The sequence below is a fragment of the Mesocricetus auratus genome, unplaced genomic scaffold, assembly GCF_017639785.1.
Source record: "Mesocricetus auratus isolate SY011 unplaced genomic scaffold, BCM_Maur_2.0 Super-Scaffold_100011, whole genome shotgun sequence".
In the NCBI taxonomy this organism is placed as follows: domain Eukaryota; kingdom Metazoa; phylum Chordata; class Mammalia; order Rodentia; family Cricetidae; genus Mesocricetus; species Mesocricetus auratus.
Window position 1 is genome coordinate 77,379,211 of NW_024429195.1, and position 26,926 is coordinate 77,406,136.

The following is a 26,926-nucleotide window of genomic DNA, read 5'->3' on the forward strand; positions in this document are numbered from 1 at the left end:
TATGTTATTATATTTTATTTTGTCTGGTTATTATCTCTTAGAAGTCTGTTTCTTCTAATCGGAAACAGAAAAGGAGTGGATCTGGAGGGGAAACTGTAATCAGGGTGTGTTGTATGGGAAAAGGATGCACTTTCAATAAAAGGAAAAATGGGGAAAGAAAGAAAGAAACCAGTAGTCCTACTTTAAATTCCTTCATAATTACTTCCACGTGAATTTTCTACTTCTTTTTCTCTACAGTGACCAAGGACAAAAGAACTCAGAAGTCTTAAAAACAGAGAGAAACAAGAAAAAGTGTCAAGATGGTATATATGCTATCTCTAGTTTCCTTCAATTTACCAAATAACCCCAACTAAAATATGAAGACATTAGTTTTTGGGACAAAGTTTTACTATGTAGTTCAGGCTGATCTGAAATTTATTTACCATGTAGACTAGGCTGGCCTTGAACTCACAGAATACTGTGAGTTCCCAGTACTGCTTCTCAAGTACTGGGATTAATGGCATACACCACCAGAACCAGCAAGAAGTTGTTTTTAAATTTGTTAAAATATAATTACGTCATTTCTGCTCCCTCCCTCCAATACCTCCACATTAAGCCCGCTTAAATTCATCCCCTCTTTTTCTATGACTATTGATATATATATATATATATATATATATATATATATATATATGTGTGTGTGTGTGTGTGTGTGTGTGTGTGTGTGTGTGTGGACAATCCACTGAATCTACTTAGTGTTGGTTGTATGTACATAATTCCAGGGTTGATACCTTGGTATTGGATAGCTAATCAACAGGCTCACTCCCATGTAAGATTAATTCTTCCTATTAGTAGAGAATCCTTATCCAGTATTTCCAAGGGATCTGTTTTTCATTTATGTGTGACCAAGAAGTCTTACCCAGGACTACTAAAGTACTTGCACATAGAGAAACAGTAAGAACAAATGAGACATTCACCATGTGAATCTGGTTTGGGGGTTTATTTCTTGAATCACGTAGATTGACATGAAATGCTTGAAAACGTTTTCTTACTCTGCATACTGGGGTATTATAAAATGTTATCTATACCCAAACAATGCTAGACCAGTAAATTGTCATAAAGATGTTTAAACTCACACGGTACCATGAGGGGATCTTAATTTCTGATTAAGACTGGATGAAATAACTGTTATATTAAGTAAAAGCAAAGGAACTCCCTAGCAGATGGCCAGTTTTGGCCCATTAGAATCCTGGTGTCCCACCCTATCCCCACTTCCTTCCACATAGGGGATATCTAAAGTCTGTCATTTAACTCAGGGCAGGGTCCAGGCACTCCCATAAGAGTCTAGGCTGAGAGAGCATCCCTCTTTGTGTTATGGATACACGAGGCTGAGGGGGGATGGTGGGGGGGAAGGAAGGGAACAAGAGGGAACTGGGATTGACATGTGAAACAAGCTATTTAAAATTAAAATAAAAAAAGAAAATGCATGGGTTAGGAGCCAGTAAGATGGCTCAGTGGGTAAATGTGCCTGCCACCAGACCTGGGGACCTGATTTCCATTCCTGGGACTCACACAGTGGAAGGAGAGAACTGACTCCAGAAAGGTGACCTCTGACCTCCATGCATGTGTGGTGATATGTATGTGCCCACACACACATATATGTAAATAAACATGTATATAGAAAAATGTATGGGTTGAACTAAAAAAAAAGAATAAAAAAGAACCCTGGTATCACTATCTACAACTCTAGCCTACAAATTCCCTGGGAATCAATGGAAGTTTAAATGAGATAATTTATACAAAAGCCATCTACAAACTATACTGAATAGGCGAAGTTGGAGTACTATTTACTGATGAGGGTAGGACTGTTATAAAATAATCTAAAGTAAGTCAAGGCAAAGAATGTTATTTATTAAACAAATCATTGCTTATACAGTCTTAGACATAAGCATGCACTACAGATTGTCTGAAGAATCATGCACTATGTCTCAGATATGCCGAAAGGCATTGATTGGATCCCAAGTCCCCCTTTCTTGGATTTTATGAAGCCCATTCAGAATGAGCCAGGTTGAGAACACCACCAATTCCATGTTCTAGGTCCATCTGTTGGCAAAAAGTATAATGCAAACAGCTTTATAAGTGCTATTTTCAATGAAATATCACAGAACAGCTTGTCCCAATGATATTTCTAAAGCTTGCCTGCAAACCGCCTACTGGGAAATCCAACAGAAAGAGAAGGGGGCTGAGGGAAAAAAACATACAGACAAGTGTCAGGAATGGAAAAACAGAACAAAAGATAAAGACAGATTACCAAGAATGGGAACACCAGAGAACACTACTGAGAGTAGCAGTTCAGTATCTAACACAACAGTATTAGAAGCCATGTGTGGTAGGAGAACCAAAAGCAAATGTATAAACTTCACGGAGGTTGAGGATAGAAAAGCAAACACAAACAATGCACCTGGTCCAGCAAGAGCTTCACAGTAGCAGCTCATGGATCACAGCATCGTTACTGAAATGCTCATAAGAAAATGTGAAGCAGCCTTTTTTCTAAGCTTCATTTCATCCTTTCCTAATATTAAAGTTCATTTTCCAAGAACTAATGGAGATCTCAGTGTTCATTATGAACTTCGTAGGAAGCAAACAGCCTATTTTGAGTCTCTTCTTTAAAGTAAAAATCTATTATACATTACACAATAGCCACAGCATTGAAGTAAAGTGTTTGCATGCAGGAGTTCAGAACCGAACATTACAGTGCAGATGATATCATCTGGGTACTTACTTACCTGGGGTCGAATAACTTTTACAATATTTTTTAGGGCAGTATCGGGGGATGGAGGTGAGCAGTCAGGTGTTGGGCCTGTAGAGCTGTTTCTATGGTGACCAGTTCCTGGAGCAGTAATTGCTACCTCAGAGGCATTATCTGTGAATAAAAATAGAACTTCCATGAACTTAATCAGTCAGTTTACTTTGCAAGACTTGAAATTACTTTTGGTGAACATGAGTTGATATTTCAACTTAAAACTGATATTAATTATAATATATATGCATATATATGTGCTCAGTGATGTATTAAAAATACATACTGAATGATCTGTTTTCCTTTAAGATGAATATTAACTCTGGCAATATTGTTCCAACATGAACAAGTAATATTCAATTTATAGTGGCAGATCATCTCCACAACTCTCAAGACCACCACTATATAAAAGACCACAACCCTACTTTGAAAATGAGTATAATTATTCAATATGATGGGTCTGGCCACGTTTTCCCAAAATCTTTCTAATATAAACTCATTTTTATTAAGTAGGGATTTTGTATCTGTTTGACTCCTAAAGTCCACATGATGGCTCCTAAAATAACTTTACCCAGCCATCCCTAAATCATAAAACTTTAATACAAAGCTTACATTTGCATAAAACATAAACAAATTTATCACTACTGAATAATCATATAAGCCTATGTGTTCAAAATTAAAACAAATGAAATTTCAAACTCTAAATGAACCCTCCCTGGTATTTAGCATTTGATGGTGGAACGAATAGAAAGTTTAAAAAACAAACAAACTTGAAATTCGGCATCTTCTGCAATATTTTCCTTCTCAATTTATACTTAAAGTAACATCAAAGGGACACTTTGGAAATGTCTGAAATACTTTGAAATGGATGGAAAATAACATAACTTCAGTTGGCACACAGAAAGTTTATCTGCTTAATTATAAACCCGCAGTCTCTCAGTCAGCTTTTAATGAAAACTACAGGAAGTGTGGATCTGCAAGAAGTTCACTTTTGTTAGCCTTATTTACATCTGCACTTGTGTCCCAATCCTTTCATGTCCCAGACACATGAACTAATGCAAATTAGACTAAGACTGTGTTTACTGTAGATGAACATGTTTCTCTGTTTATGGTCATGGTTTATAATCACAAGTGAATAATTTATAAAGTCACCTTTGTTCACAAAAAGGGGGACTGATTCCCCTAAGACTGTGCATCAGTAAAAGTACAATTCAGGACCTTAGGCGATGGTTTAGTCAGTAAAGAGGTTGTTGTACAGGCATGAAAACCTGAATTCAGGTCCCTAATATCTATGTAAAAATGGGGTAATGGCATGTATCTGTAATTCCAGCATCTGCGTGGGTCAGGAAGAAACAAAGAGTCCCTGGAGATCACAGTCCAGTCTGTGTAGGAAAGTAAATAGATTCAGGTTCAGTAAGAGACCGTGTTTCCAGAACTAGGGAGGAAAGTGACTGAAGGGGAGACCTGAAGACAAGCTATGACCTTAACATGCATGTACACACATATGAGCACACATCCCCTGCATACATCAACATGAACAGAAGAATGGAAGAGGATGATAGCTCATTATTCTGATTTCTCCCTTTCACCCTCCATTCTTCTTATTCATTCAACTACACATAAAGAAAACTATTGGGGATAGGTGTGTCGAGACTATGTGATATCATAAAGATGAACATAAAATCTTGCCTGGTGCTGTGAAAAAAAAAACAGACAGACAGCACAGAGGACTTTTAGGCCAGTGAAACTATCCGGTAGGTATTATGCGGGCGGGTTTATGCCATTTTATATATGTCTATACCAAAGATGTGAAGCTCCAAAAGTGAAGACTAGACCGTAAACTTTGGGCAATAATGAGTTATTGGTGCAGACATATCACTTATTGCAAATGCCCAATTCCAGTGAGAGATGCTGATGGTGGGTAGGAGACACAGAGGGTGCTTGGGAACCCCATACTGTTGCTCAGTTTTCCTTGAGGGTCTAGCATGGTCTGAAATATCAGATAGCTTTGCTAACCAAAACTAATTTTCTTTTTTCAAAAGTAATTCTGTGGTGTATAGAGAGAAAGAAATACATCTAAGATAGCTATGGTCCTGTGTTTGAGAAGTAAAAGGGTACAGCTGGCATTAATAGAAATGAATAGACTGTATGAATACACAGTCTCTATTGCTTTCAATACTGCTTCTGTCTTTTTTCATTGTGCTTTAGAGTCTAATGAATTAATATTAGATATGTCTGTTTTATGGTTCATACTGTTTCTGTATTATACTCAGAATTGTTTCTTATATTTATTTTCCAGTTTATTTTTCTTTCTTTACCTGTATCTAATCTGTCAGCAAACTCCTAATTCAATTAGACTTTTAAATTCTAAAATTTCTATTTATTTCTTACTAGATATCCCATATCCTACCTGATAATGCTCAGCTCCCCACACCTTTTAAGCTTGGCTTTTATTTACTTGAAAATGTCAAGTACTCGTTGTTTTACTGTATGTGTTTAGATAGAATTTTAAAATGTTGTAATTTGGCATACTTATAGGGTACACAGTGATAATTCAGTGTCTATAGACAATACACAGAGCCTAGATTCGGGTAAATAGCTGATGAATCATCTCAAACATTTATCATTTCTTTGTATTGTAAATAACTGGATGTAGGTAGGAAAGAGAAGGATGGAGAGAGAAAAATGAGCAGATGCTGGGAGATAGATGGACAGGACAAAGGACTTCAGACTTGTAAAACTCTGAGTCTGGTAGCTACAATTCTGAAGTCTTCAGTGGTCTGCCCTTGTGGGTTAAACTTGTTGGTTTTCACAGTTCAACTCTGCAGTCATTTTATGTTTCACTCAGGTCATGGAAGCAAAAATCTAGAGCATTAAACATAACTCCATCACATATTAATTCAAAACAGCATCCCAGTTTGCATTCAAATACAGATGTTGAATTCTGTGAAAATCATATCTGCATACCAGACAGGCTATTTAATCTTTGTTTTCCATGTTCTTTACTATAAAAAATAGAATTGTTACTAATTATTGTCTGTGGCCTCAAAAATGAAAGGCAATTAATCTACATGTAATTAAGTCTACATAAGCTCATTAAATGTTTCTTTTTCTCCTGTCAAACTAAATATCATAGTGCAAGTGAGGAAGATGAAAGAAACCTCACAGAGAAAGTAAAAAAATTAATAAAAACATTTTATATAACATATCTACAGAAATAGTCTTAAGTAGTTGGAGCTGATTTGAGATCACATATTTTATTTGTTAATACAGATTAGTAGAGACAAAATTAATTCCATAAATAAGAGATAGTCTCTTGAGACCTTGTTTTGTCTGGATTTTCCAGATAAAATGAACTAGAAATGTCTCCACATGCAAAGAGATTTCCTGTCAAAAACAGGATCACAGATTACAGAGGCAGATGGGGGGTTCAAGATTTGTAGCTGTTGGCTAGAAATGCAGAAGAGCCAACACACCATTCTACTTTGACTCCAAAAGACAGAGAAACAGGAAAGCTTGCAGGCTAAGTTCTATTACAACAGGCATATTAATTACAATAGGCATATTAATGCGCAAAACCTTAGTAGGGTCAAAATTTCAGTCCAAGTCTCAAGTCCAGAAAACACAAATGTTCTTGCTCAACCTTAAAAGTAGTAGAAATTTATTTGTTATTTTACATGAAAAACATCCTACTAATATAAAATAATACATTTTCAGTGTTACAACCTAGTATCTGTTATATCATTCTCTGGTATGTACTGAATAGTTAAAAGATACAAAGGACAATGCTAGATGCTATACACCTGACAAATGACATTGAGGTTTCTTTCAAATGGGGATTTAGGAAAGATACCTCGAGGTAGAAAGACAAATGCTGCAAATTATAATTTCTATGTGGAAGATAAAATGTTGGCCTTATGGAAGTAGAGACAAATTAGGCATTATCAGGGGTTTGGCTAGATGGAAGGGGTGGAGAGGGCATAGTAGTTGGATATGTTCTACCACACTGTGGGTCACTTTAGCTGGCAGTCATTTATTGTTTACTTCAGAAAATCAGCAGAGAGAAGTCTCATTGTTCCCAACAGAAAGAAATAACAAATGTTTGAAATAATAGTCAATTACCCTCATTTGAACATTATACTATATGTATCAAATAACTATACTATACCACATAAATATGTACAGTTATTATATTAATAATTCTTCAAATGCTCTATGATGCATCTGTAAACTTTTAGCATAAGTGGCAGGGGAGGGCATTCTAAGAGATGGAAATGAGCAGAGGAATAAGTAGATGGAAAAGAGGAATATTTGCAGGATTCAGGAAAGCTACGTTTGAATAAAATACAATATTCTTAGAGGAAATACTAAAAGGAGAGACTATATAAAGAATTTGGGAATAGTCAAACCTATGCTGATATCCTGGAATAATTTAATCTGTTTTCATATCTATGAAATAATGCTTTTCTTATAGTGTTGAAAAGAGAAAGGAGACATGTAGGAACATAATTCATTGTATTGTGCATAGTAGGTGCTCAATAATAATTATCTATAAAAACAAACAGTGGGTCGGGCAGGGTGTGGTACATACTCTTAATCCCAGCACTCGGAAGGCAGAGGATCTCTGTGAGTTCCAGGTCAGGCTGGTCTATAGAGCGAGTGCCAGGACAGGCTCCAAAACTGCACAGAGAAACTCTATCTCTAAAAACCAAAACCAAAACCAAAAACAGTGGACCATACTTAATTATCGGTCATAGAATATGGGACTCTGCATTGACAAGTACTTGAAATAGAAGTGTTACCCATCTTATGGAAAAACCTGAGAAAGTGTTATATAGCATAGATGCTTATATTGATAATGCATATGAATAATAATCTTCCTACATAATTAAAAACTAAGCTTGGTCTTCTTCAGATCAAGAAAACAAAACATAGAACCGATGAGGTATCACTTTTGGAAAAAGGCTATGAAATCACTGGATTCTCTCTGGGATGTGTCCTCTTGGATTCTCCATCTCCTAAATCTCTTGTACTGAGAAAGGAGGTGGTCACATATGAAAAACTTTATCAAATACCAATGTAGAGTAGCAAGACACTGAAGCCATCAGTTCGGCAATCCACTAGGAACTGAAATGTGTGTACCACCACACAAACTAGCTTGGAAGCAAATCCTTCAGCCCTCTGCCAAGCCTTGAAATGACCATAGTTCTACCCAACAGATTGACTGTACCCTCATGAGAGACCATCAGCCATGGGCATAAAAACAAATCTATCCTAGCTTCCTGATCCAGGGAGTTAGTATATGCTTGCTGTTTTCAGACACAAAATTTTGGATGAATTTGCTATGCAACAACAGATGACTGGTAGTTAGATGTTTGGTTAACATTTATAGCATAGCCAGCATGTTTGCTGCCCAGGCTGCAATGGTAAGTAGATTTTTAAAAATCTTTTATTTATATGTAAAGTATAGAGAATCAAATATTAATTATAAAATCGGATTATTTATGCACCATACTGGAGTTCAGATGATGAATAAGAGTAAGAGATTGGGGAATTAGAAAAGAAAGCATCTCAAGCAAGGACAACAGAATATGGACTTGGTCAGAAGTAGGAAAGAACACTATAGTCTGTGGAACTACAGATTTCTTGATCTTGTTAGAGCTCAGGATGTGTATGGAAAAGCAAATGGAAATGATGTTGGCAAGGTGTGTTATGATCAAGAGGTAAAAGTGTATGGAAACAAAATGAGCTGTAGAAAAACAGGTCAGCCACATTGCATGCTCTTCCTCAGTCTATGATCAAATGCTATTTGCATCTATATAAAGAATGGGCTAAAGGACCATGATCACTTTAAAATTTTCTACATGGGAAGAGTCCTATCTATGTACTATGGGATAGTATGATTGACAAGTAACTTCAAGTTGATATTTGGTGTTTAATCAAATTCAGTTTGTAAATATTTTTACCCATCTATGCAGGGAATTTCTAACAAGTCAGCAAGCCCAGTGCTGAGAAGACATGAAAGAGTCCAAGCTCTCAATGAGAAGTAGCCCTATGTACAGAATGAAGGGTGTACACAGTTCCTCCCCACACTCACTCTCTTTCTTCCCATTCCCCAGCAGGGAAATGGTCATACAGTTAACAAATCCTTAGAGTTGCACTCTCATTGGCAAGTAACAGGAGTAAGAGAAAAGCGTATGTGTCCTGAGGATTCTCTATTTAAAGGATCTCAAGAACTTGGGAGGAATTCTTATAGCATTAATAGGATTTCACTATCCTCCCTCAGTATTGATGACAAGAATGGGAGGTACTTCACCTGGATCAGAAAAAAAGAAAAGAAAAGAAAGAGAAAACATAAGGAAAACTAGAGGAGATGGATCCCTTCCTAAACGCTGATATTTAGGAATTAACTAATAAGCAGGAAAAGTAAGTTTGAAGAAATAAATATTTGTGGTTGCATCGCAGTGGTCACTCTTGAATTCTCTTATAAACCTTTTGTTATCTAATGTTTGCTGTATTTTTGTTTGTTTCCTGTGCTCTGTTGACTCTGAATCCTATTTGAGGTTGTGGGGTTCCCATTTGTGATTGACAATAGATTCTTTTCTCTAGATTTTCCTTAATGGTCCTTGTATTCACCTTTGTCTACATCTTTCACACCTCTCAAAAATGGTATATATGCACCTAGCCTGACCAGGTAACATCCTAGCATAATCCTTCCAGGCCCAGTCACCAAGCTTCATATAAAACTATCACAGATGTTAGATAAAGCAGTCTTTCTAGGAGTAAATCCTAGTAGTCCATAATTATGTGAAAAATGAGTCTAATGCCATCAGATTCTGTTACAGTTTATACTCACTCAAATATTATTTCTAAACTTTACTTATATACTTATTATTTATCATCAAGTCTTACTTTCTACACCAGGCCAGGCTTTTGGGAAACTTAAGACTCTTCATAGATGACCAATCATCTTGGTCCATGAAGGTTTTGGTTGCTCTTCATGAGATCTTACATCTACTCAAGTTTTGATGTCTAAAACCAACCCAAATACATTTGCATAAATAATTACTTCAAATAGGCATTTAGTATTTTTAAAAAACCTCATTGGCTAGGCAGAGTAGTCAATTATTTCTGCTCACACTCCCTCTCCCCTCTCTCATAGCTACTATGCAATCTCACAACTATCTCTAATCCTTTTACCAACTAATGTCATCTATTCCAACAGTCTCCTGTGTTCTCACTTATTTGTTTCTTAGTCTTTGATACAATGACCTGTCATTTTGTAACTCCATAGCCAATAATTACACTCCCTCTTGTTATTTTACAAAATAGGTGAAAAAGCAAAAATACTACTGTGTGTCACTGAAGCTGTAGTTCACAATTCAGATTCAACATCAGCTCTGAAAGATTTATTTCCCTAGATGTTTGCGGTGTTCCTGGCAGACAGTTGTTAGCTATTAGCTTTAGTTCCAGATTGCCTCCTGTGAAATCTGACTTTCCTCAAGCAGACAAAGGTCTTGACCTAGCACCAGCTTGGAATAACTTTGAAGGGTCACAGTTCGAGTTCCCTGGAGATACTTTGGGTGATGTATTGAGATTGCATCACTTCCTCACAACTTTTACCCTTTCCTGCTTTCCCTTCAATAAATATTGTTTCCAAGAGCACTCACTAAATCTGTATGCTATCATCTGCCTCAAAGTCAGCTCGTAGGTGAATTCATCCTGAATTTAATTTAACCCAATTGCCCTCAATTGTACCTTTTGCAGCTTTTAACAACAGGTACTTGCTACAGACAGAGAAAACCACAATATTGCTAGAATTAGGTTAAGAATGTAATATGCTCTCACAAATTGTTCATGTCCTGAAACCTAACTGGACCCCAAACTACCAGCAGGTATTTCACCAAAATATAAATCAATAAGTTTATAAGCCTCCTAATTCAATGTCTGTTCAATCTTTCTATAGAGGTATATTAAATGTAATCTTTCTTTTATGTAGATTTGATTAATGTGAAACACAATATTGAACAATATAATATAATAAGTGAGCTGCCTGATTTCTTCTAAGATCCCACACTCTAATCCCATTTTATTACAAGTTCTTGTCACATGAAAAGACAGGAAAAGCATCTGTATTCTCTGTTTATCAGAATCACATAATTTCCTTATATAAATGGAAGTACATGTATACATGATGTCATTCTGCATTTGTCACATTCAAGATCCATATATTCTCCCCTCTATATTCCATTTTAAGGAAGTTAGAGTTGTGTTTCTTCATTAACTGATCTATGGTTACCATAAATCCTCTTAATCAACTGAGAAAAAAATACAACGAATAATATCTAAAAAACAGAATGGCTCCTGGTCCCAAATCTTAGGACGCTGACTCCTTTTCCAAGTGGTTTTGTCAGCATTGTCTTTCTCTGTGTGATACCTCATCACCAAGCTGAACAAAGATGGCTGTCTGTATGATGTGATCATATTAAAGAGTAGTGGAGGGAAATCTCTTCCTGGCATAATATGTTTTATGAGTCAAAACTGTATAAAATGTCATTATGACCCAATCATTGACATGGTTTGGCTGAAGCAACTAAGTACCCACTCCATGGTAAGTGGGGCACTATGGTCTGAATATTTGTGTTCTCTCAAAATTTTATTGCAATCCTAGTCCCTAAAGAGTAGACTATGTTTTAGGTGAATAAGACATCACAATGAAGATCATCCTATTAATACTGGTCATCTAACGGTGACTCCAGAGAGATCCCCTGGTTCCTTCCATCAGGTGAAAACAACCATCCATGAGGAAGTAAACCCTAACAAAACCAAAACTGCCCATGCCTTGACACTGGCATTCCCAGCCTCTAAACACAAGAAATGAATTTCTGTTGTTTCTAAGATAGTCAGTTTGGGGTATGATACTTTGTTATAGGACTAGATAGAGCAAGAAGTAGTAAGAAAAACTTCCCTTGAAATATATGGCCATGTGGAAGATGGCATCTACTGTGCAATACCATGATATTGCTAAGGAATATAAAGGGAGGAGAAATTTGGGGGAAGTCAAAGACCAGATGCCAGCCAGGTGATCATGAGTGTTCACTAGACCTCCAACACTTCTATCACATGAGTAAAGAAAGAATATGAATATGAAAGTATACATTTAAATGTATTCCCCATTACCCATTGAAGTCCCTTCTCTCTCACCTTCCAGCCTTCATTTCCATGAGGCACCTCATGGTTTGCTTCCTCTCACTACTCCATCCTTTCCCCACATACTTTTTTTTCCAGGAAGATGGGAGGGTGGAGGCAATTAGAGGCTGGCCTGCACCAGCATCAGATCAAGAATGTACCAAAGGAGGATACCCCTAGCTCAGCTAGTGAGAGACTGAAAGGAGAGAGGAATATGATGAGGAATAAGGATGAAATCAGGTATAAACTGGTTCTGTCTGATCTGGCTCAATAGCAATATGTGCTCCTGTTACAGCTGCAATCTGTTCTCTGGTCCCAGTTTACAAGAGCATGAGTTCTGTCAAATTCAACAAACAATGTGGCTGTTTTGTTTTAATGTCACCACCATGATCTACAGTATGGGACAGTTAATAGGAATCAAGCTCAATTATTGGACAGTCAATGTTTTGTAGACATAGATTTTATGCATTTTAATCAATGTAGTTCATGTTGCTCAATTAATAACTGTAGTAACACAGGACTTACAAAAACAAAATTTCAAATACTGAGAAATTAACAAAGTTAAATTTTCAACTAAAAAGTTTAAATTTAAGTAATCCTATTAATGCCTGTTTCGTTTTATATTATCCCAAATATTTTTTTTAATTTTTATTATATTTATATCATTAAAAACAATTTTTAGTTTAAATATGTTTTAATCACAATCTTTCCCTTCCTCAAGTCCTTTGAGATTCACTCCCCTTCCCTACTCATTCAACTTTAAGTTCTCTGTAAAAGAAGGAAAAGCCTAATGAAACAACGAATCCCTGCAAATCAGGCATAGTAGATTTATTTTATATGCACATTGCAACGTATGAATGACATATTATTAAGTGTCATTACAGGAACATGCAGAATATTTTTCTGAGATGTTTGTCATGTAATTTAAATTAATGAAAATTAAACACATGCCAAATATTCTATGGAGCTAATGATTTTGCTTCTAAAATTCTAAGGAATTTCATGAAAATCAACAACTAAATAAGGATATTTAAATATGATGATTGAGTCACTATTGCTTGGAACTCACATTTATTTTGTTAATCTTGTTTGTGATATAAAATGGCCTTCAATTTGTTTAGTCTGTTATGTCATATGAGCATATATTTTTCCTCAAAAAATGTTATATTCTGTAAGTTACACAGATAATCAGTAAAGCAAATGCCACATACTGTAAGAGGAATAAATGCCTATGGAATTACAACTTACTTAGATGTACTTTAGGAGATGTTACATGACATTTCTTGCACTTTGATGAATCAGATGGAATACTACCAGGATTTCCAGAAGGCAAACTTGGAGGCAAATGTGTAATTTAATTCTTAGCCATCTTCCTTTATATTCTCAGCCCAGGAATAAGACAACTAGCAGCAATGACTTATATCTTTCCCTACCATAGACAATCACACTATGTTCAAATGGCTGTCTTCATTCTTCCTTATCAAAGATTTTCTTTGGTTCCCTTCTCTAGTGATGCTTTCAAGCACCCCAATCCCAATACCACTAAGGTCTTTTAAAAGTTATTTCTGCTTAATATTATCTAAGCTTTCCAGATACTAAGATCGACAATTAATAAATGGGACCTCCTGAAACTGAGAAACTTCTGTAAGGCAAAGGACACAGCAAGACAAAAATGCAACCCACAGACTGGGAAAAGATATTCACTAATCCCACATTTGACAGAGGGATAATCTCCAAAATTTACAAAGAAGTCAAGAAGCAAGTCTCCAAAACACCAAAGGATCCAATAAAAAATGGGGTATAGTACTAAATAGAGAATTCTCAGTAGAGGAGTCTAAAATGGCTGAGAGACACTTGAGAAAGTCTCAACATCCCTAGCCATCCGGGAAATGCAAATCAAAACAACTTTGAGATGCCATCTCACTCCTGTCAGAATGGCTAAAATCAAAAACTCCAATGACAGTTTATGCTGGAGAGGATGTGGAAAAAGGGGAACACTCCTCCACTGCTGGTAGGAGTGCTGACTTGTACAGCCACTTTGGAAATCAGTATGGAGATTCCCCAGGAAAATGGGAATCAGTCTACCATAAGACCCAGCAATTCCACTCTTAGGTATATACCCAAAAGATGCACATTCATACAACAAGGATGTCTGTTCCACTATGTTCATTGTAGCATTATTTGTAATAGCCAGAACCTCGAAGCAACCTAGATGCCCCTCAACTGAAGAGTGGATAGAGAAAATGTGGTATATTTACACAATGGAGTATTTTTCAGCAGGAAAAAAACCAATGGAATATTGAAATTTGCAGGCAAATGGATGGCACTAGAAGAAACCATCCTGAATGAGGTAACCAGTCACAAAAAGAGAAACATAGTATGTACTCACTCATTTATGGATTTTAGACATGAATCAGGGGAATGTCAGCATACAATCCCACTGCCAGAAAGTCTAGGAAACAGAACCTTCATCCAGCGACTGATGAAAACAGAGGCAGATACCCACAGACAAACACTGAACTGAACTGGAATCCAGTGTCAGAAAGAGAATTGATGGATAAAGGAGTTAAGACTGGGCTGGTTCAACCCATAGAAACAGTTGACCTGAACAAGGGGGAGCTCTTGGACCCCAGATTGATGGCTGTGTGGAAAGCATGGAACTAACCCAGACCCCCTGAATGTGGGTGTCAGTGAGGAAGCCTAGGTAATCTATGGGGTCTTGGGTAGTATTTATCCCTGGTGTACAAATAGACTTTGAGTGCCCATGCCACAATATGGGAGGCTCTCTCAGCCAGGACTTTTTGGGGAGGGCCTAGGCCCTGCCCTGGATGAAATGACAGTCAGTGGAGATCCACCATGGAGGGCCTCACCCTCCCTGAAGACTGGAGTGGAGATTGGGTGGGGGACTGTGGGACCTGGTGAGGAGGGTGGGGAGGAGGGAGAGGGAGCTGGGATTGACATGCGAAACAAGATTGTTTCTAACCTAAATAAAAAGAAAAAAAGGAAATGGTTCCTATAATTTCCATAAAATCAGTGGTTTTGTTTAAAGACTTGAGGGGAATTTTGTTATTAATAAAACATTGTTTAAGCACTGGCCAGAGAGGCATATATATATCCTGTTATAAACTATTCCCCTGCCTCTCTTTCAAGAGTCTAACAACCTACAAAAAGGAGTCATTGACACATATACTGAGAACTTAACCAAAAGACATCAGTATTCCAGTGAAAGAGACATACTACCAAATGCTGAAAAATAATCTTTACTAGATACTCATCTGACAAGAGGTCACTATCCCGAATACACAAAGAACTAAAATCAAGAAGTATCAAAAGGAAAAAAAATTAAGAAGGGACATGCAACTAAACACAATTCTCAAAAGATAAAATAATAATGCCTAAGAAATATTTTTTAAATGTTCAACATCCTTAGACATCAGATAAATGCAAATTAAGACTACTTTGACATTTCGTCTTACCCCAGTTGAGTGGCTAAGATCCAATAAACAAATGGTGACAAGTTCTGGCACGCATGCAGTTTGGAATGTGGAACACTTATTTTCTTATAACAGGAGTGCAAACTGGTACAGTCACTGTGGAGATCAGTGTGGAGGTGTCTTAAAAAAATCTAGAAAAAGTCTATCACATTATCCACCTATCTCATACATACCCCAAGGACTCTATATCCTACTACAGAGAGGTCTCCTCATCAATGCTCATTGCTCTCTTTTCATAATACCCAGGAAATGGAAACAATCTGCCATTGATGGATGGATTACAAAAACAGTAAATTTATACAATGGAATATTATTCAGCTGTCATGAATAAAAGTTTTCAGGTAAATGGATGGAGCTAGAAGTCGTGAGTGAGGTCACCCAAATGCAGAAAGGCAAACATCACATGTTTATCTCATTTGTAGATGTTGGATTCAACTCTTTAGATAAATGTGCTTCATTTTGAACACCTATAAAGGTTGGGAAGAGCCCATTCTCCATGGAGGGATACTCTCTCAGCCTAGATACACAGAGAGAGCCTAGGCCCTACCCCAAATGATGTGACAAACTTTGATGATACCCCATGGGAGGCCTCACCCTCCCTGGGGAGTGGATGAGGGATGGGTTGGGGGTGTTGGTGGGTGCCTTGGGAGGATGGGAGGTAGAGAGAACTGGGATTGATATGTAAAATAAGATTGTTTCTAAATTAAATAAAAAATATAAAATAAAAAAGATTGGGAAACTATAAGAGAACATGCACTGATCTTTCAAGATAAAGAAAAAAGAGCATATTGATATAATGGGAGAATGGGGGAATAGGAATGGTTAAACTGGGTGGGGAATGAGAAAGGAATATTGCGGGAAGGACATGACTAACACCACAGACAAGAAGTCATATGAAAAGCAATTATTGCAGAAGCCTCACAAAACACAAAAATGCATTATAAAAGGAGTTCAAATGGAGTTACACTATAACAGCACAGCACTGCCCCTAACTAGACACCACAGGCTAACAAAAAAACAGTGCCAAGAATGAGATACCTCTTCTAAGGTTATAGGCCAGTGAAGTCCAGTCTCCAATTATTATAGGATTCTGCAAATGCATTTAGTTACCTCCCAGAACCCGATGGAAAGACTCTATTGATGAAGATACAACAAACTTGAGTCATGGGACATGGAGAAATCAAGCTAGTAATAGCTCAGAAGCCTCATTGCTACTGTCTAACTTTCATAATGTGGGTATGCATGATACCAGAGGAGAAAAGCAATCTTCAGTCTTATCCAGATAATGTGAGCTACGATAATGACTGGCCTAGCAAGACAGGCTACTAGTGCAGTAGTGTCACAAATGTTATGGGAATAATAACAACTGTCTGATTAGATTTAAAGTCCATTCAGGAAGATAGAAGTCTCATAGCTGGCACCATTAGTGTGTCTCATACCTGTGTCTAGGCAGGTCATGAGCCCTAGGGGCCAGCCCATAACTGCTCTGCTGAAGGGACATCATACTAAAATGACTCCTTAAGACTTGTTTTGATCCTCATAGATCAGAGCATCCCTCAAACCTCATCCGAGAAGCTTCTATTTTAGTAGATGGTAATTAACAAAGGGACCCTCACCTGGTCTTAGCCCAGGAGAACCAGAGGCAGTGAATGACCACAGGAAATGGTTTTCCTAGATACAACAAGGCAGTTTCACATATCAATTCCCAAAAGCTGTGACACCACAAACATATGCAAGTTGAAGTCAGACAAAATCCAAGCATAGAGAGGGATTGTGGTCATGAAGTCCAACTCCCAGCTGAGGAGTTGGTTATTGGTAATTGGTAGTTGCCAGAATTGGAGGGTTTTTTCAAGTGTATGGCACCCTAGTATGGAGGACATGCTTCAGTGGATGTTCACAAACCCGGGATATATCCAGCACTAGTTAGACCAGGTGGGTCTAAAAATCTGAGGACATAAAGTTTGGTGGGTATGGAATGAGGAATGGATCTAGCAGGAGTTGAGGGAGGAGTAGGTTCATATGATCAAACACAGTGTATGAAATTATCAAAGACCTAATAACATATTTTTGAATAAAATAATACTTTACTTTAAAACACACAATTCAGATGTTGCTGATATAGTTAGACTCTGTTATTCCTTGCACTGGTAAAATGGAGTGGAGACTCACAGAGCTAATAGCTCATCGGATGAAAGGAGCTCACAGTTGGGAAACATATAGAAAGTACTGCCTCCATGTTCACCAGGAGAAAGCCTGGGTTAGACGTAAGAGACACACTAGTGTGTAACAGCAAGCAAGTGTTTCGATGCAGACAAAAATTCCTCTCTTTACTAAGAGAACCAATTACTTGTCTTCTTAACTTGCTTGAGCTGAAATTGTTTTGAAGGATTTTCTTATGGTTGAAATATCTGTGAAGTGGCAAGGCAAATATTGTTTGGTCCTAATGTACTTTCTAAGAAATCCCTTAAATGCACATGGTAATATCATGTTTAGGATATATACAGGTGTTTGCACTGGAAAGCAAGCCTACAAAATATGAAGTCATACGACTTTCTGGGAATATTCTCTTAAGTTTATTTAGACTTGGTTTTGTCTGTTTATTAAGGTTTGATAAAACTATCTGATTGAATTATTGTCACCATCTGTTTTTGCTTTCAAATCTACTAATATCTACTGAATTATGCTTGGCAATTACTACTTTACAGAAAATTACACAATTCACTTATATCCTAACCGTTTTAATAAAACAATTCATTATATCATTTTGTGTTTAAAATATCTTTAGAATTTAATTATATATATTTGACTTCATACTATTTACTTGTATTTTCTTTTCTCTTGGTCAGTATTGGTAGAGCCTTTTCAATTTTTAATTGAACTTGTTTTAATCCTTTAAAATGAATTCCTTCTTTGTATTAAAACTTATGAGTAAGCTTTCTAGAAAGATGGTATCTTAGCTGCATTTTCTATTTACTGCAACCCATCTGTTGAGTAAAAAACACATTTCTTGGGCCAGTTTGTTTGAAATGAAGAAGAAAAAATTAGTTAAATTAATTTGGGATCTCTGGTGAATTGCCAAATTCATATCCTAACTAATACATGGGGCAAAGCAGTATTAAATACCTTAACTAGGTAAATACTCGGTAAATAATTTTTGTGTACTAGAGAAATAGATATTGGCAATGGACATGTGGAAAGGAAAATAGTCATTTTAGTATAATAGAATATGATAAAAACTTTCCAATGAGTAAAAAGGAAATATTATTAGCAATTTAATAAAGTCATAAAAACAAATGGGTGAGAATGAATGAACAAATAAATAAATAAGAAACCTAAAGGTGAAAATAATTGAGAGAAGCACATTAGTTATTACACTAAATATAAATGGAATTTTCCCAAGTGAAAATAAAGTTGTAAAGCTGTATATTACATTGAGAATCACAACTGAAAGAGAATGATAAAGAAAAGATGGAAATAGTAAGTGCTAGTAAGCATGTGATGTGGAAGGAATCCTCATAGGAATGCAGATCAAAACAGCATGGTGGCCCCTCAAAATCATCAAGGAACTCTATGATCACTAATACCACTACAGGGCTTATATAGCGAAAGCAAACAGTGTATCAGAGACATCAACTGTGACACATTTTATTCTCTGTACCATTAGCAATACAATCTAAGTGTCCATCAACTGAAGAACAGATGAAACTAATGTGCACAACCTGTGAATCCACCTAGAACTTTAAAAGTAAAGATTCTGAGTACTTTTGGCACAAAAATGAGAAAGATTCAGTGAAAGACCCTGTATCCAAGAATATAATAATAATAGCACAGAGGCCAACAGAGCAAGATATCCGATAGCTTCCTCTGGCTCCCCACACAAAGTCACAGACTAACAAAACCCCAGTGCCAGCATGGGAAATGCCCCTTTGAGTTGCTGATCATGTGAGTCCAAGAGACCCTCTAAAACAATATAGTTTATTGTCATTTCCCTTGGTTGCATCCTAGAAACTGAAGGGAAGAGCCTATGTCTGAAGATACCACACACCTTGAACCAAGACTGGGAGGACTAGAGCCAGACCTGACAAGGAAACACCTCCCTGAGGGCTAGTTCTCACAGTTCTAAAATGAAGTATGCAAGCTGCCCATGAAGAAATGCAATAATGACCAGCATGGCAAGATAGCCATAAGGGTACAAAGTGTCATTTACATTCTAGGAGCAAACAACAGCTACCAAACTGGACTTACATCCCATTTAATAGGAAGGAGTTCATGCCTCAAACTATACACCTTTTCCACTACCACGACTGATAGAGCCTTGGACTCTGAGGGTGAATCTACAAGTGCCACCCTCCTAAGCTAGCACAATTTCTAACTCCTACCCTCACATCCACAGGGAAGTGGAGCTCATCAAAGCAGCTCCTTTTTGCAGCAGATGGAGGCCATTACAGAAAGCCACAATGGTCAAAAGGCAGGGAACAACAGACTCTTAGGTGCCCACAGTACAACTACTAAGGCACAGATGATATCGCAGAAGAGGGAGTGCAAAGAGATCCAGAGTGTTGGAGAATGACTGTGACTCAGCATCTTCTCTACATGATAAGAAAACTGCACCCATGGAAACACAATACATTTGGCGAGTCCAACCTGGTTGATGTGAGGATGTGAAAGACAGGAATTTCACAAGGTCCCACCACTAGATGAAGAACTACATGCTGCTGAGAGTGGAAGAATCAGTCTTCTCCAAGAATAACCCCCCAATTGGCCATCCAACTGAAAATTGTCAGCCCTAAAAATTAGACATATGAGCAATACCAAAGTGACTCAACAGCTCGTATTTATGGATAAATATATCTAACATACATACATACATATCAATAATAATTAAAGAGTAAGAGGTTTTAAATTTGAGATAGGGTCACTGGAGGAGTGAAAGGATGGAGTGGAAGGGGAAATGATGTAAACACAGTATCCCTCTATGAAAGTCTCAAAAAAATCAATTTGTAAGTAAAAATATTTTTGAAGATAAATAAAATTTAGAGGACAGTGTATTAATATCATAGGCATGTGCAAGACACTATAAGAAACAGACATAAATAAAATATGTAAATATGAAATGTCTGAAAGTATTTTCATATCAGGTTATGTTTTAAGAAGTGTCAGTCTCTGTCCTGCCCCAAATATGTGACAGACTTTGAGGATCCCCCATGGGAGGCCTCACCCTCTCTGAGGATTGGATGGGGGGTGGGATGGGGAGAAGGTGGGAAGAGTGAGGGGACAGAAGGGGATTGGTATGTAAAATAAGATTTTTTAAAAAAGTGTCAAATAATAACTGACTAGTTTTTGAAAAGCTCCCATTTCAACAGTAATTTTTGTTTCTGTTAATCCAACCGGCATTTCATTTCCTTAAATCTTCAAATATACCTGCATTGCTAACTTCTTTAATCATTAAGCAAATACAGCAAATGTACTGTGGAGAAAAGAGTAAAGGGAGAATTAGAGTTTTAATCTAAATATTAGAGACATTGGAGATAGCAAGAGCTATGGTAGAAAATCACTTTTATTACTATATCCTGTTGAAATTTTTAATTCAGTGATGCAAAATTTTTAAAATTATTGGGTGATTTTATTTATACTATAAAGTGACAACATTAGTATAGAAATTTGGGAGTCTGGCTGGGCGGTGGTGGCGCACGCCTTTAATCCCAGCACTCGGGAGGCAGAGGCAGGCGGATCTCTGTGAGTTCAAGGCCAGGCTGGACCGATAGCCTCCAAAACAATACAGAGAAATCCTGTCTCATAAAAACCAAAAAAAAAAAAAGAAATTTGGGAGTTCTATGAGAGAAATATCCAAAGTACTAATCAGGCATTTTCTCATATGAAACGTACAATTAACAAAAAAAAACTTCACTAATTTTTTTGAGTCAACTAACATTTGCATCATTATTGAAAGGGTCCACATATTCTATTAGTAATTGTTCAGTAACTTAATTTAAAAATTACTTTACATAAAATATCTTAGTGTTCATCTTATCTCCTACCAAACTTTATCTAGAATATATTGGTTTCTATACAAGAATCCAATATGCTTTATAGTTGGTCCCAAACCACTATGTACATATATATATATATATATGTATAATGTTTATTAAAGCTTGTTAGTTATACTAGTCAATATCTTATATTCTATTGTGTTTTCATGCATTAATACTATGAACAGTCATCAATTTTATGAAAAAAATAAAACCTTGCATGAAGTGTGAGTTTTGATTTTCTGCAAAGTCCTACCTGTTTTGACTTTTGATGTTTCAAGTCTAGGTAGCATAAATTATTAGATGCAAAATTTTTATGGATTTTATGCATTAGTATTATGTTTTCTTAGGTTTATCATTTTATTGTTCTGTTGTATTAATATCTAGCCTCCAGTGAAACTTTAACTAGTGATACCACTCTTCAATGCCTTTAATTGTGTGCTTGAGACGATGTTTCTTACTGAGCTGGCACTTTTCCAGTTTGGGTAAACTGACTGCCAGAGAGCCTCACGGATTCTCCCAACTGTGTCTAATAAGTTTGGTGACACAGACACACACTGCTATACCCAACTTTTACATGTATGTGTGCAGAGGACAAGATCCCACATGGGCACAGCACACGTCTTCCCAGCCCCAGTACTTTGCCTTAGTCCTCCATTTAGGAAATACTCTGTTGATCTGTCTCTCTAGACCCCTTAAAAAAACAAAATGTGAGAGTTTTAAAAATTGCATTCTACATGGACATCTCTTTCATTAATACTTTTTTGGTCAATTTTCTTCTTCTTTTTCCTGCTGTTAGTGACATTTTAACTAATACATATCCCTTTATTCTTTTATTTTCCACCACTGGCTTAAAAATACAAATTATGTTTGTAATTTTCAGTGGTTTCTCCTAAAATGTTTTATAGAAACACATCTAATTGAAAAAACTGCTCTGTATCTTCAGTTTCTCTAGCTCATTTTGAAACTCATTCACTCTATGAGCATGAACCAGTCTATCTTTGTTCTTATGGGCCTGAGGATTTAATATGCCCCGCTTCTCACCTCCAGCAGTGGGTCTGGCTTTTGGTCCTACCTCAGACAAATCTCTTTTAGCCTCCATTGTCCATAAGCATGCACTCTGCCCAAGGCTGTCTCCCCTTCTTAGCCAAGCTACCCGCTGAACTGACATCCAGGCCCCTCTTAGTTTGTTTTTCTGTTCCAGTCAAGCATGCTTGCTTTCCACCATGCTGGGTTTAATAATTTTTCACTTACCCTTCACTTTGGGGTTGATGCATTGAGTGGGAGAAAACAGGGCCAAGGGCCCTGCTACCAAAACCTTTACATATCATGCCAGTGCACGTTATGTTTTGCTAAGCAGAACAATGTTTACTTTAAAAGTGAATACAATGCTGCTATGAACATAGTTGAGCAGAGCCCTTGTGGTATGAGTGTACATTCTTTGGGTATATGCCCAAAATGGAATTTCTGGGTCTTAAGGTAGATTGGCTCTCAATATTGATTTCCACGGCAGCTGTACAAATTTGCGTTCCCACCAGCAATGGAGGAATGTTCCCCTTACTCCACATCTTCTCCAGCATAAGCTTTCATTAGTGTTTTTTATTTTAGCCATTCTGACACGTGTAAGACAGCATCTCAGAGTTGTTTTGATTTGCATTGGGGAATGGGAGGATGGGAGGGAGAGGGAACTGGGATTGGTATGTAAAATAAGATTGTTTTTAATTTAAATAAAAAGATTTTTAAAAAGTGAATACAATGCAAATGCATGTATACCAAGTATTCACATGTATGTAAAACTATGCACAGAAGCCAGGTGGTGGTGGCACATGCCTTTAATCCCAGCACTCGGGAGGCAGAAGCAGGCAGATCTCTGTGAGTTTGAGGCTGTGCTGGACCAACAGCCTCCAAAACAATACAGAGAAACCCTGTCTCATAAAACCAAAAAAAAAAACCAAGGCACAGAAAAAAATAGAAAAAAGTATACTAGAATATTACTTGCTCTGATAAGTAGAATATAAAGAGATTTTTCTTCTTTGTGTGTCTTGGGCAAAAGTATTAAGATAATTTATTCAGTTTTATAATAAGACTGTAAACATTCATAAAAGCTACTTGGAGGAAAATAAGCATTAATTAGCAGTGATGTTAAAAATTTTAAAATGACAACACATCCCAACAGGAATTCCTAAGGAAAATAATTAAGTAAAAATTACATGAATTCTTAGGTTTGGAAAGATTCCTGTATCTCTGTGTCTTGGGATTTAGACAAAGTGTTCTCTCCCATAGTTTATCGAAGTATTTCAGTTGCAATGATGACCCAGGATCCCCACAGATGCCTGTGATTAAATGTCTATTAATCTTCAAAATAAATGAACTAGTCACCTATTTCACTGTTCTATTCCTGGCTCAGCTTTTAACATTCCACTATTCTCTTTTCATTTTTTTATGCAAAGGTAAGTCATAGAAAACAATAATAAATTGGTAATGAGTTAGATTGTTCCATGGAAATTAAAATAATAGAAAACCATGTGGTTAAATGGTGTGCAGTTTTCCACCATACTCTTTATATAAGTGGAAGAATAAGCTGTCCACAAAGAATGGATGTGGCCAGGTTAGGCAATAATAACGATAGCTGGGCATATAATAATGGTCTGACTGAATGCCTATTGTTCCTAGTATTTTATGCAATATATTCTAGCTAAAATTTATATTATTTTATTTTCTTTCTTTTTGTGAGGCTTTTTTGTTCTTGTTTGTTTTATTTGATTGTTTTTCAAGACAGTGTTTCTCTGTGTAGTCCCAGCTGTCCTGGAACTCACTCTATATAACAAAATTGCCTTGAATTTAGAGATACACCTTCCTCTGCCTCCCAGTGCTGGGATTAAAGGTATGCACCACTACACCCAGCTTTTTTTTCTGTGAGTCTTACACATGTACTGAGTCTGGAGGCCCAGATTCTTTAATAGATACTTATGGAATAGATGAGTGAGTGAATAGTTGTATGGAAAGGGAACATTCCAAACAAGAAGAAGGAACACAGAGAGAGACCTTTGAAGCATGTATGCAAAGTGACAGAAGATTTCTCAAAGCCAAGTTGTATTTGAATTCTCATTCCTTTCAACAAAGTATTCATTATTTTGCTCAATTGCAATACTATATACAATGGCAAATTTAATGTGTTGATAAATTTGTAAATATGATGCATTCTTGACTGAGGTTAAATTTATTTCAAATTATCTATCTTTTAAACTATTCAAAGACACAATTAACAGCAAATAAACTATATTTTTATCTTTTCCATATTTTAAAAATTGCTTCAGGGACATTAACAGAGCAATCTAGTTTGGATTTCTCAAACTTGTACATTCTAATGTGAATGTAAAATGCAACTCACTGGATAGAATCTTGACTACAATCAGAACTGATATTAAATTGTTCCCATTTAAATGTATAGTGTGACTACAGCTAGGTGTCAGTTAATTTGGTTAATGTTTCTTAATTAGAGTGTAGGAGTACATAGAGAACAATTTTAGCATAATATGATATGAATGATAGAGATTCATATAAAAGAATCTGAAGTGAATTAGTGAGTTTGCGATAGACATATCTGGCAGATATGTCTAGACAATGTAGGTATAGGAATAAAGGTATTAAATATAGTTCTATAAGCATTATGAAAGACTTCTGCAAGATTATATTTTCAGAATAATACTATTTCCAATTTAATGCTGTTTGCAGCAACTATTAGGCAGGGGAAAAATTAATAAGACTAATTTCATGAAGTAACAGTTTAATCATTAGAATGGGCTGAAATTGTACAACTGTGAATTCCCATGAAGTACAATGATATTGCCTCTTTTAGAAGCAATGAACATAGCTTTTATCACATGGCTCTATCATGTAATAGATAACACTCTGGACTCTGAGAAAATCTTAATTTTGTTGATCTTGTTCTCACAACATACCAAGAGAGCATCTGTGCACTCCACCCTGAGAAGCTAGAAGAAAGGATTTTGTATGCTTCTGCTAGAGGAAGGTGATAACTGTTTTAGGAGACAGATATCTTTAATCTAATCACGTTAGATATAAACATACATATCAAACCATCAAGTATATCAAATTAGCATGCATAATTTTTGTGTTTATGTATAAAATTTAAATATTCTGAAAAATAAGGAAATATAGTTAAAATATGTGTATCTTTTTTAATAGATGAAATATTATTGCAGGAGCTTCAGTGTTTTATAGATTATATCTATTCTAAGTGTACTTTGCTTTCTTCATAGAAGGAAATAATATGCATATTTAATATGAATTAGATAGAATCCAACTGTTTTGGCAAATTATTTTTAACCTTGTAGATGACTAAGTTATTCTTAATCATTCTCTAATTGTTATAAAATAATTTTCATTAGCTGTAGAAATTTCAGAGAATACAAAAACTATGCAAACAAACTAGCAACACATGTAATCTTACCAATAAAGACAGTATTACAATGTAATATCTTCCTGGTTTCACCTATGAACTTTCATATAATATTACCACTAAGTGATATTAAATGTAAATATGAATTGATTCACTCATCCGATATTATTTAAGGGTAACTATGTGCCACAGTGAAAAATCTACATAATCATTACTCAATCATTATTCATTTGGTAGTGTTATCTAGCATTCATGAAGCCCTGGGTTCCATTCCCCAGTTCCACTCAAATCAGGTGTGTGCCTATAAGCCTAGCACGCAGGAGGTACAGGCAGTGTGGTCTGAAGTTCAAAGACATTCTCAGATACACAGGAAGATTCAGGCAAGTCTGGGAGACATCAAACCATGTCTCAAGACAAAACACACATATTTTCATAACTTAAGCAACCCTTCCCTTTAGATGTATCATTATAACTTTACGATCATTCATTTTGCCTTTTGGGTTGCCTCTAATTCATCCATTTACTTTAGAAAGACTAGAACATTCTGCAATGACTACAGGCAAGCACATACAGGTTTTCTGGCAAATAGTAAACAACTTCCCAAAGCTTCCTATTTCTTTTTGAAAAGAAAAGAAAATCAAGATTTATCTTGTGAAGCTAATTTAAGCAATCATACAAAAACCTCAAGACTACAGGCTTCATTAATTGGATAATTCATTGTGAATATGGTTAAGATTATGTCCAAACCCTCTGTATTTAAATTCTAGCGAGTTCTAAACTATTTTATGATCTGGCTCTCTTATCTGTAGAACAGGAATGAAAGTACTATATCTTACATACTAGTTTAAAATCAAGTTAATATGCACAAATTATTCTAACACAGCACATATTCTTTCCTTTACATGAATTGAGGCTGTGATTTGGGTAGAAGCTGTGGCTGCAATGACACACTGCAAAAGTTAGGATAACAGAAGTCAACAATTGAAACCCTAAAGTAACTCGATAATTTTGA

General features: G+C 36.3%; 1 protein-coding gene across 12 annotated transcripts in view; it reads right to left on the reverse strand.

Moving 5' to 3' along the window:
• Positions 1-26,926, reverse strand: part of Anks1b (ankyrin repeat and sterile alpha motif domain containing 1B) — a 1,010,332-nt gene that overhangs the window by 615,509 nt on the left and 367,897 nt on the right. For all 12 annotated transcript variants that reach the window (XM_040755084.1, XM_040755082.1, XM_040755081.1 and 9 more), the window contains exon 11: positions 2,766-2,902. In XM_040755084.1, the coding sequence (XP_040611018.1) occupies positions 2,766-2,902 (137 nt within the window). The remainder of the gene's footprint in view (positions 1-2,765; positions 2,903-26,926) is intronic.